The following is a 13,047-nucleotide window of genomic DNA, read 5'->3' on the forward strand; positions in this document are numbered from 1 at the left end:
AGAGAAACATACAGTGAAACACATTGTAAATCAACAGTATTACTTCATATGCAACTATTTACAGCATAGAGACAACGTGATGTAAAAAGGCATTCTAACCATGAAAAACAGCATCACATGGCAACCGATTGGAGAGGGGGAGAGGAGGAAACTGTCAGCCACCGGGGTCCAAACCCGAATATCAGTGCTGCCACAACGAGACCAAAACCATCAGCGGAACACGACCGGACACAAAGGGCGTCACGTCCGTCAGTCGAATGATGAGTGATCTAATGGGCTGAAGACCAGAGGGAGTATAGGTTATAGCCTATCATCCAAATAAAGTGCCTTTTTATTTGGTTGCATACCATTCCTTTTAATGAATTTGGAAAAACAGGGGACTCTAATAAATATTTGCTTGAATACATACCCGTTAAGTACATGAAGACTGAAAAAGTCCCTATTCCATTTTAAGGAATAATTATCCGTCAACTGACACCATGCCAGATATGTGGGGTGGATGAAAGATGTTATGAACTAAAAATTATAAAGAGAGAGAGAGAGCAGCATAGTAAAAACAGAGGGAATGTATTATTCAGATGAATATCTCCATCTTATAAGTACAGACCTACATAGGTAGGGTAGACATACCTAGTAATAGATGATGAATCCCTATGCTGGCTCATAAAAGAAAGTGGTCTGTGACGGCTATTAGCTGGCAGAGGCCACAGTGTAGGAGGATACAATAATAAAGCGCCTATGTTCAGTGGCTGCAATGGCGAGAAAAAGGGACATAAATTGAAATAATTAATAAAGGCTCTTGGATGTATCCCAGAGCACAAAAAAAAAAAAAAAAGAAGGTCCTGTACTAAAAAAATATATAGTCCTGGTGCTCAGTGTATATATATACACTGCAGCTCCAAAAGACATTGTAGGCACATCTAGAAGATAGGGAAAAGGGCTATGGTGTTTACCTTAGCAGATCCTGGCAGCTGCACACTCGGTCCGGTGTCTCCACCAGTGTGTGAGCTGACAGCCTGAAGTGTAGTTTAAATAGTGCTGCTGATTAGCAGCATAGGATGAACAGCTGACTCCACTAGGAGCAGTGTCATCCCTGACAGGAGGAGATCCCCTCCGAGTTCCCGGCGCGCAGACGAGCCCCCCCGCCCCACACACGGGTCCAATCCAGGAGCAGGGCGTCACATCCTGGAGAGAGGAGGAGACCCGTGCTGGGAGGGGACTGGCGTCCGCGTCAGGCACCCGCGGCGCGCTGATCTCCACGGCAACGGGATGGACGCATCCCGGCTGTGGACGATCATAGACAGGGAGGCCAAAATAATGCCAAACTAGAAGTGGCAACCTTGGCCCCCGTGTGTCAGACCGGAGCGCCGATGGACAGGATCTCATCAGGCCGCACCGATCCCAGACTCAAGCCCCAATAGTGTAGACAGCCTCGTCCCTACAGCGCAAACAGAGGGCGCTATATTAACCCATGGGTGGCCATGTGGGGAGGACAGAGAAGAGGGACAAAAGGGGGGGAATGTAACGGCAGGAACAAATGGCTGAAAGCAGAGCTATAGAAAAAAAGAGGGAGAAGAAGAAAAGTGATAAATGGAAATGAGAGTACATCCAGGCGTATTAATAGCAACAATGTATATAAATACACTTGTGACATGTATAGGACAAAAGGGGGAAAAAAAACAACAGTGTTGGATCGCTTATACTGTCACCACGCCAATCCAACTGATGGTATTCACTACCTAACCAAAAACCGTCCCAATACTGCTCATTCTACAAGAATAGGGGGGTATTCACGCCGGGGGGTTCCCACTCAGACCCCCCTGAAGTGAAACCCTCCAGAAAAGGTCTGAATTATGTGGTTTCATTGAGGCCTGGTGCCCTGTGGCCTGGAGACGAAAAATCCACTTTTGTTCTTTTTGCAGCAGAATTTTGTTCCAGTCCCCCCCACGCAACCCTGGGTGGACACGGTCCAGGATTAAAAAAGACAACTTGGGAAATATACCAGAGTGAAATGTGGAGACGTGTCTGCCCAGAGGTAAACTGGGGTTACGCGTCTTCATAGAAATTATATGTCGTAAGCTCTCCGCCAAAATTCTTGGTTCGTCTTACCGACATAGTAGCATGCGCAGTCGCACATGAGAAGATATACCACACCGAATGTTTTGTAATTAGCAAAATGTTTCGGTGTGTATTTGCAGCCATCGGGTAGTTTGATATTTGGTTTGGTATTCATAAACTGGCAATACGGGCACCCGCACAGCGAAAAGTTCCGAAGCGTTTGCACGGGTCCCGCTTTCCTGCCCCACATATTCGCTGGACACCAAGTTATCCTTAATCGATCTGGCACGTTTGAAAGTAAATGACGGTTTGTCTTGTATGTATGGACCAATAGTAGGATCCAATTTCAAAACGTGCCAATAGCGTTCAATGATGTTTTTGACAGTTTTGTGTTGATTTGAAAACTTGGTAATAATGCGAATGGGATTAGTTTTTTTTTTTGTTAGATTCCGTACTGAAAATAAGTTCATGTCTAGTTTTCAGACATGCACGTTTGAACGCCCTCTTCAGGCATTTTTTGGAGTACCCGCGTGTCAGGAGTCTCATAACTACTACGGTTACCCTCCTGCTCTATATTACTCTCTCTAAGGCCCCTTTCACACATGCGGACCGTATGTCCGTATTTCATCCATCCGTTTTCAGATGAAATACGGACATACATGCATCCCTATGGGATAGCGGGTGTCAGCGGATGTACATCCGCAAACACCCGATGTTGTCCGGCTCCGCTCTCGTCCGATTCTGCGGACGGAAGAAAATCCTATTTTTCTATCCGTCTGCAGAGCGGATCGGATGAACACGGACAGACGGTCCGTGTTCCTCCGATCCCCCATAGGAGAGAGCGGAGATCTGACAGGGCGGTCCCTGCACAGTGTGCGGGTCCCGCCCTGTCATCTGCCTGCTCAGCTGGGGAAAACGGAGCAATCCCCGCTGAGCAGCGGATGTTCACGGGGCAGATCAACACGGATCCGTCCCGTGTGAAAGGGGCCTTTCTCACAGTTTTAATCTATTTCTCTCTCAGCATCTTTCTCTTCTATTTAAAACATGCACTAGTCAAACCTTATGTGTGAAAAGCCTCACTGGACCCAGTGATAACAACTTAATAACCATCTCCTTGCTCCCATTTACCTCCAAATTTCTAGAAAACCTAGGGTATAAATGTTAGTTATGTTATCTCACTGATAACAACCTTTATAACTCCACTCTGGCTTTTGTCCACAACACTCCCCAGCAACTGCCTTACTAGAACTTACTACTAACTTCGTAATTGCTAAAAATGAATGGCTATTACTCCACATACCTTTCTACTGACTTCTATACAATTGATCACCTTCTCTTTCCCAATAAAACATTACTCCTTTGGCCTCCAAGACTATGATTTTCCTGCTCCTACCTATCTAAATGCTCCTTCAGTGCCTACTACTCGTTTCCCTCATTTCTTCTTTCCATAGAGGTAGCCCCAGGCTCTGTTCTAAGCCCCTTTTATGCTTTATCTAAACCTACTCATTTAGTCAGTTGATAACTTCCAATGACTTCTAGTACTATCTCTATTCTGACCATGACCATATATTTTGCTCTACTCCTCAAATCACCTTAGCCTCCCGATCACAATTCACTATAAGATCACTATAAGATAAGTTATAAGATACCTTTGTTCCTAGATGGCATAACACATTTTGGCTATAATTATGTTAATTAAATTGTGGTCATGTTTCCAGTGCTCATTATGACTAAATCCAAAAAAACAACATCACATTATCCCTGTGGCAATGAGCATATGCACTCATATATGAATTATCCAAGCACCAAGAAACCTAACACTGAAAATCTGGATCACAAGTAATTTCTTCACAGGGTACCTGACAGTAAATTAAATGATGGTCCATTTTCTAAAAAAACAGATTTGTCTGTTTATGACCAGATTAGAAAGATGTATTAAATGCAACTACATTTGCGACCTGCACACATTTTCTTCTTTTCCTAATAAAACAGTTTGTTAGAGTAACCAATGTGGTCAACAGCCGTATTTTAGTCTGCATATTTTAAGACACTGCTGATCAAGTTGCCATTATCTAGGGCTTGTGAAGCATATCTCTGTTATGGTGGTTACATTAAGCTTAGGCACACTGGGTCTGCTTAGGAGGTATTTTGCATGTGTGCAGCAGATGCTAATGGTCTGATACAGCTGCCATGAAGGTATTGTGACATTAATAGCTTTGGAGACTCTGGCAAAGTTTTCTGACATGCTAATCACAGTAGCTGAAGCTGCCTTCAGCTTTGTCTTAAAGGGTAACTATAATGACTTTTACTATATATATTGTCTATAGAAACCTCAGACTTATGGTAAGGGAGTGTGAGTTACTACTCTGATGGTATTTTGCAGCTTTGTAAATATCAGTTTTTTTCAGTACAGCTATCAGAGGAAATAGCTAAATATGAGAAAAGGACATTGGAGCCTTGACCATTATAAATAAAAGAAATATGTAGAGAACGACCATACATTCTCTTTAAGCTCCTGGAAAAATTCTTTACTGTATCAACTGTACATCTGGGGATGGAATATAATTGGAAGGATAATTACTTTACAGAACTGATATAGTAGGCATTTTAATGGTATGCAGATATAAAGAAAATATAGTTTGTTTCTAAAAATCTGGAAAAGTTCTACTGTAAAGTAATATTTTTCTTTTTATTTCGTTCATAGCTGCCAATAAGGACACGCTGGAAAAAAGGACAGAACTTAAAATTCTGCAGACAGGAGTTGCAGAGGTATGATCTCATGTTGTATAACTTTCTTACACTCTGCTTGCTATATACAAGAGAGAATAATATACTGCTTTTAAAAGAGAGAATAATATACTGCTTTTAAAGTGTATCTGTTGCTCATACTTAATGGGAAAAAAATGTCTTTGTTGAACTAAAGAAATAGTGGGCCACTCTGTCCATTGACCTGAGCTCCCAGGGACTGTTGCACGAGTTATTATATTCTCCAAGGCAGAGAACAAAGAAAGGAAGATACATGACTGACCAGTATGGTCTCTAGGTGATAGAGATCAACTTAACTTGAGGCACTGTAAACAGTTTGGAGTTTATGTGATAATCTTTATTGGTTAGCTTAAATTATTAAAGTAGCTGGTGTTCAGAATAACTTAGATTCCAAATTCTCTGAATTAATCAATGGTTAACATGGTACAATACTCTACTAAAGCACAGGATATAAGAAACCCGTTTATCTATTTATGACTTTGTGGGTAAAGGCTTGTAAAATCAGAATGGCATACATAGATGTTTTTTTTATATCTTACGCCTCAAATAAATTTGACCTTTAGCATTTGGAGACATTACTGAGCTCTACTTGTCTAATTATTTTGCTGCTTAGACCGGTGATCTGGAAAATGTTTTTTGTTAATTTGTTAAGAATCAGTTTTATCACAGAATTTTTGACATTTGCCCTGCCTGTCATATACTATTATCTAGTCTCTGTGTTACCCTCCTGAAATGCTTTTTTTGTATGGTCTGCACACTTGTCTACGTTCTTATGCCTGTGTTAGGCTGGAGGTTCTATGTGTACCAGTGTTTCTTGACTTTACATCAGCAGAAGCTCCAATTCTACCATGGCACTAGCTAATCTCCAAATCCCAGGTCACATTCTAGTCCTCAAATCCATTCAGTTTCACAGTGAATTGTATGGCTACTGTGTAACTGTAGTGTGGCCCAAGAGTCAAAGAGTAACTTTTGTTATGGGAGGATGGAATCTGATTCTCAGCTTCTAGGACAGGAATTGACAAAGCCTTTTCAATTAACAGAATTATCTGCTATAACACCAGTTTATTACATTGTAATTTACATAGTACATGAAACCATTTATATTATTAGTTCATGCACCTGATGAAACAATTGAATGCTTCTTCTTGTGTTAAAGAATCATGCATACACCATAGGGTCAGTTTGGTTAGTTATTTGACCTACCAGTATGCTTATCAATAGCATGCAGCTGTAGCTTATAAAGTTTCTAACCCTGCTCCACTCTGTAGAAAAGATAAAAACGGTCTTGACTGGAGCTGGGCTTTAACCATAGGCATGCTCAAGGGGGTGTGCCAGGGCACACCCTAATCACCATGTGTGGTGCCGATTCCCCCTACTGTCCAGGCTTCACCCACCTTATTGCCTCTCCACTCCGCAGTGCTGCTGGCTTCCCTCCTCTCCTCCCGGCTGCTGCAGGGTATGTTTCAGGAGGGGAAGTGGTGGAAGGGGTTAGTAAATATGTAAATTACTGGTCCATTTCGTATCTAAATGAACACAGTGAACACACTCGCTCACTGTGTCCATTCAAAACAGAAGCATAGTAAACTATGTTTACTATGCTTCCGTTTGTGAATAACCAGGAAGCCGCTCAGCACAGGGCACTTCCCATTCATTCACTGCCCCATGCAGCTGAGGCTGCAGAGAAAAGCATGTGTGTTTAAGCTTTGGGGTACAAACCCTAATGCAATAGGCTGTGCACTCCTATGGCTTTTACATATGTTAACCCCCCTTATTGATCTACAATATTATTATTGTTAATTATATTTGCAGGAAAAAATAAATCCAGTAATCACCAATCTGTGCAGCTCTGAACCCCTGGACTTTGTATGTTTCTCTACATTTGTGTGGGTTTTCTTCAGGTTCTCTGGTTTGTTTTCCACAAAAAATGTACTTGGTAAATCAAAGCTCACCTCCAGGCACACTCAAATTTATATACAAATGGAGTAAATCTCTTACCATTTAAGTGTCATTAAATTGCTCAAGAAATGTATTTTTTTTATATCACAGGCAAACCTCAGCGCTCACTAAGTCCCACATCCAGTATTGTGGCAATATTTCAGGAGATGCTGCTCTCCTTGAGTGGGCAAACTCCAGAACAGAAATATAAGCCCATCAAATCACAACTCTGGTAAACTCTGAGGAAGGGGGCTTGTCTCCCGAAACGGGTCAGCTTTCCTACTACAGATACTGTGTATCCACCATACTGGAGTTGTGATTTGATGGGCTTATATTTCTTCTCTTGTTTATGGCGTTTTAATAAATTAATTCTAGTGTTGAAGGTAATGCATGAGGCGTTTATGCCCTCCTTTCTTTTCATTGTATTGCTCAAGTAATGCTTCCTTCCTTTTGCAATTGCTAGTGTAAATTATCTTCCAGACAGTGAGGGCACAGCACTTCCTGTGGAGGTGACCGTTCACCTCTGCTTGCTTTGTGTGCAAGATGACCAGTCTTCTCAATGTCCTCTTGTAGTTTCTATTCAGGCTGTGCTGAGGTAAAGACCTCAGCACCGCCTGCATCTGTGATTGTGTTAATTAAAATAAACTATGCATGTGCCCACCTTCACCCAGACCCACATATCTTTACCCAGCTCCTACTACAGCTAACCATTTCTGCTGATCTCTTTAAATGTAATTTCCCACTGTAACCGTTCTCTGAAGAGGGCACATGGGAAAAAGAGTTATTCAGTGCGCCCTACATACAAAAAATGACACGAGAGAGTTGCAGAACCCTCCTCCCGACAACCTGTACTTGAAGCATTTTTGGCCAGTGACTAATGTTGTCGCTGACCATTAAAAATAAACATTAAATGGCTTTTAAACAAGGTAGGGAAGACTCTTTGTGCAGACCACAGTATAGAGATGGCGCAAGGGCGGGGAGCAAGAAAGGATTGAGCCTGGAGATGAATTTTAACTAGCACTTCACTAAATTGGCTTTAGAGTATAGTAGGGAGTGGGACATTAGACTATGATTTCCATTGTGGAAAGGGAATTATGTGAGCAGGTCTGTGTACATTGTAAAGCTCCCTGTGATATGCCAGCATTATATAAATATGGCAAATCAAATAAATAAATATTAAAATATATTGCGTTTGTTAATTTGCAAGATTTGTCAAACACATTCTAATCTCTACAGAGCAGTTTCTTATAAAATGTCCACAAATTAGTTTCCAGCCCATCTTAAATTGTTGCAGCCAAAAAAGAAAATATTTTATTCCTCGTTAACACATGAATAAGCAGATACAGTCAGTCTCTAGCAAACAATAACAGGATTATCTTGAGAACTGTCACTTTACTGGAAAACACAGCGCTACCCAAATTTTCATAAAAACACAAAACAGTGGATAGAATTCAAGATCAAGAGTGTGAGGGCGAAGGGAAATCTGCATTTGTGGTAATAAATATTCAAATTTGTCTGCTCAGGAGATTGAAATCTAATCAAGGGTCTATTGATGCACTCACTAGCCTGCCTCTCTCCTTTTTTTTTTTTTTTTAAGCAAGGCGTTTCATCTAAATTGGGTTTGATATGGAAATTTGTCTCTCTCTCTCCAAGCCCTTCTGGCCACGAGCATGGTGGGGTACCAGCAGAGGTATCCAGGACATCAGATGCTGCTATTGGTCGCTTCTGTTATAAATGGAATAAAAGCCAAAACAAAAGGAGAAAATCACGAATAGCTGCTAGATGGTCAGAACTGCAATTAACTCTTCCAGTGCTCTTTAGGCAGGAAGATGTACTGATCGTTTTTTGCCTTCTTTTTAACCTATTTTGTAACTTTATAAAGATGTTTTCAAATAAAAACAAAAATCTTTGCATTGAACTTGAGACAAATAAAAAATAATAATCATTTAATCTGCTTATATGTATACATTAGAAAATTCTGTAAGTGAAACTAAACCAGAAAAAAAAATTATGAGCAGACAAGTTCTTTATTGCGGAAGAGACATGCTATGTCTCCTCTGTAATAAAACAAACTTACCTCTGCCTGCTCACACTCCTCTTTAGAATGTACACTGAGCTCCATATAAACAAATGGGTGTACATTCCTGGCACACCTCAGTGGTAGAACAAATTAACTCCCATGCGTATGTGTGAGAGTTACGTCATTCTGGCCTGGCCAGTCAAGATACTTGAAGATCCTGTACCTCATAGAAGACTGGGTGAAAATGGCAGCACTAGTGAGGGAGCAAGGGTGGAGAGATTAGCTCTGCTCTAAACAAATTATTGAATTTTGCTGTTTTAAGTACCTTCATTTCTCTTTATATGAATTTCCTATAATTCGTTGCATAGAAGGGAAAGTAGATGTGTGAGTGAATCAGGCTGTACAGTACTACATAGTGCTGCTAGTCTAACAGTGGGAGCTTGATGACAGGAGGAAAAAATCAGCATGTACAGGGGTGATCTCATCAAGCAGAAAGTTGGTTTGGCGACCAAACTATTGCTTACTACTACACTCCTGTCAAATCTGAAAATTAAAAGTTGAGATACACACAGCATAACCTACCAGCTTCATAGTTTTTCTGTAAAAAAGAAGTATGTTTTTTTTCCCTTTAGAACCATACTTACCTAGGTGGATATAGCATCGGTGCCTCGAACACTGAGAACTGAGCGATCGAACACTGCCGATTGCTCAGTTCTCACAGCTCCGTGAGCAGAAAGCTGCTGAATGTCAGTCACTGGGGTGAGATATGCCTTGTGTCAATGCAGTCTTCATTAAGAGATAAGCTTTTTTGTGGATATGATGATATATGGGGTTCGTCCATTAGTGGTTATTTGTGTCCACATGGATGAGTGTACCTGTATCGTATATTTGAGAGATAGACATCGCCTTACAGGCATATCTATGGTCATACACATACCTTTTACGATTTACAATAAAAGTTTTAGACAAGTGGCATTTGGTGCGCAGGGCAGCGCACCGTTGTCTAGTTTTATTTGATCTTTGCCACAGTGAATGTCTTTAATAACAAAGGCATTTGTATATTTGAATGTCAGTCACTGGCTCTTTGCTCAGCCCAACCCCCAACCTTACTGGAGTGGTGAGCTGTGGAGGGGCAGGAGCATCCGGCTCCGGCTCTCATGGGGCTCCCTGAGAAGCTGAGCTGGGTGCCGGTCCAAAGATCTGGGCGGATCTCGACTTTATGGTCGTGATGACGCCTGAGCCTGGACCAACACTGTGACGTCAGCAGAGAGTGGACTTCAGCCTGCTCTCTTCTGAAAATGGGTCACAGGAGTACAAAACAAACTGCACTCCTGTGAACCACAGGAGAAGTACAGCCAAGAGGGTTTTTTCGCTGTACTTCTCCTTTAAGGCATTGACAAACTACATCGGTCCACCACATTCCCTTTTTTTTGGTATCAGGTGATCCTAGACCAGGATTCCTCAACCAGGGTTCCATGGATCCCTAGGGTTCCTCCAGAGGTTGCTAGGGCTTCCTTGAGCAATGAGCAAGTTCTACCTCTCAGATAAGGTCCTACTGACACCATTCCCCTTTTTAGCTATCTGTAAGGGGGCAATTCTTCCCAGTGACCACAAGTGTGAGGAGCATTCTTCCCACTGACCATCACACTAATGTATCATGAGTTGTAGATATAGACATTTTTAGTAGGGGTTCCCTGAGACTGGAAAGTTATTTTGAAGGGTTTCTCTATGTTAAAAGGTTGAGAAAAGCTGTCCTAAACCTTGCCTTTTTGTGAAGCTGTAACACATGATGCAGGCTTCTTGTTACCTCTCATGCATAAAATGCCTGACATAAAAATATCAATAGAGGTTTTCATTAGTCACAAGTTCCTTTTTGTAAGTTCTGCACTCTAGCATGGCTGCAGCATCTGGTAGATAGCACTAATCGGTCACTGATTGATTTCACTTGCTGCCTGACAGTGCTGTTTAACAGTAGTGAAGAAGGTGACATTGTATACCCTGCTATGCAGTCGGGCAGAAGAGCCTGGATCACAAGACTGGCCAAACAAAATTACTAATCTTTTGGCTTCTAAGTAATTTCATATATACATATTTTAAATGTGAAATTAGCTGTTTGCTTCCATTGCAGCTTTAAAGTTTGAGTTCACCTTCACTTGTAATGTTTGTTGTACATTCTTTCTCTGCTGTATTTAGATATCTTTCTTCTTGTTTTCATTATTCTCTGCTTTGCTTTGTTTTTTTTGTTTTTTTCATTTCCTACCTTATTTTACTGTTTTTCTAGCTGTAATAGGGTTGATTTACTAATAGAGTAGAGATTGTTTACCTAACGAAATGTGTATTAAGGAATAAGGTGATGCTTTCCTGTCTTCGTTATACTATTCTGTACGTACAGAACTACCCACAGTTTATGACCCATTCATAAAATGTGGGCCATGTTGTGTAGACTTCAGTGCTCAATGGAGTGCTGTGATTGAAGATGAGTTGTTCATGTGACTTTGACAGATTACATGACAGGCTCTCCTGCTGGCATTTTTTTTTACTCAAATTCCCTTTCAATTCTGTTGTGCGGGATTAGCTTCATAGTCCTGAAGTCAGCAAAGCACAGTGATTATCTGTAAAATACACCGCTTTTTAAATGTCCTGCTAAGTGTACAAAATGCATCTGAGTTGTCACTGGTCCTTTATTAATTTACTGAGCACTAGATAGAAAGCTTACTATGTTTTCCGTGCAGCTGTTACAAGAGTCTGCAGAAAGCTACGGATCTGGCTTAGAGCTTGCTACCTGCTGACTGCAAGTGGTAATTATTATATATTTGTATGGAATATTTATTCTTTGGATGCACAATTTTCCAGCTCAGATTTGAACCTCTGGATAGTGTTAATAGGAAAGTGCTGCAGAAACTCTTGGTGCTATACAAATCCTGTATAATAATAATAAATTGGTCAATGGTATTAATCCTGCTATATCTTCAATTGGACATGGAATACGAAATGGCCATTCAGAGACTAGCTTCCAGAGGATGTGAGCTGCTGATAGAGACAATCAGTACATTTTTTTATTATTACAGCTGTGGTGTCCTTAGCTTTCCATAATTAAAGCTAATCTCCGGGTAAATAAAAAAAATGCAAAAATGCAGCTGTGTATTTATTACTATATATTTTTTTGTAATTCAAATAATATAAGTACATGAATTTAACTTAATATGAGCCTCCTGCAGGGAGAAGCAGCCAACAGTATTGCAGCACAATGAGCATGCTGATAGGAGAGATTAGAATGACAGTAAGTTGAGCTTATCAATGTGCTGTTTCTTCTTTCACTGTCTAGTCACAGGCTGGGAAAGAGACCTATAAGTTAAAATGAAACTGCAGGCAGTGAAGTCTTGTTTTTGTTTGATTGTTCCAGAGCAGTAACTAGCTAAGTCTTAAGCCAGAATAAGTCTTCCTTCAACAGAATAAGATATAAATACAATTTAGTCTGTTGATTTCTGTACAAGGCTCTTGACTTACCTTTCCCAGTTAACTTGCTCATTATATTTCCTCTCCCCTGTTACCTCTTCCCTAACTTTTTCTATTAAGATCAATAACACAATTATTGGGATTCCTTCCCAGTGCCCCTTCCCGTCCCTTCCATGCCTTCCCCCTCCTCTCTCACCCTCCTCAATTTTTTTTTCTCCACACTGTTTTCGTCCCATCCTCCCCTTGTCGGGGTTATGGGCACACCATACTTTCTTGATGGCAGGAGTTGTGCTGAAAATGAACCTCCACAAGCTACTAGCTTCCTTAAAGTGGTTGTTAACCCAATTGCCTCCAACTAATAAGGCACACGGTACATCGTTCCCTATACAATTGCAGCATCTTCTTCTTATTTTAATTTTTTGTGTAAATACCTTTTATTATCCTTTTTTAGCTCTGTCAATTGTCCTATATCTTCTCTATATCTGAGCTGAGGGAGCTGAGTAGGATGGACACAGATTCCTTCTGACTCATGCAAGATACGTCAGAAGAGGAATCTCTTATCTTCCTCCCTGTGGCCATCAATGCAGTGTGTTTACGAGAGGAGAGGAGAGAGGGGAGGAGAGGAGGGGGAGGAGAGGGGTGTGGCTGGAAATGTAGGAGATCGGCTTTCTCACTCCAGGCTACATGTTGACAGGAAGAGGGAGGGGGAGGAGGAGGGAGCTGAAAACAGGCAGAGAGGAGACCTGCGGATGATGCAGACACGCATTTAGACCACGGTATCTTGGCTCAGCAGCCATGATAATCGTGGTCTG

The 13,047-nt window shown here is 41.2% G+C and overlaps 1 protein-coding gene across 2 annotated transcripts in view; it reads left to right on the plus strand.

Moving 5' to 3' along the window:
- PTPRN2 (protein tyrosine phosphatase receptor type N2) overlaps window positions 1-13,047 on the plus strand; it is a 1,455,485-nt gene that overhangs the window by 975,958 nt on the left and 466,480 nt on the right. For both annotated transcript variants that reach the window (XM_073629933.1, XM_073629934.1), the window contains one exon: window positions 4,763-4,827. In XM_073629933.1, the coding sequence (XP_073486034.1) occupies window positions 4,763-4,827 (65 nt within the window). The remainder of the gene's footprint in view (window positions 1-4,762; window positions 4,828-13,047) is intronic.

The sequence above is a fragment of the Aquarana catesbeiana genome, linkage group LG05 (assembly GCF_042186555.1).
Source record: "Aquarana catesbeiana isolate 2022-GZ linkage group LG05, ASM4218655v1, whole genome shotgun sequence".
NCBI lineage: Eukaryota > Metazoa > Chordata > Amphibia > Anura > Ranidae > Aquarana > Aquarana catesbeiana.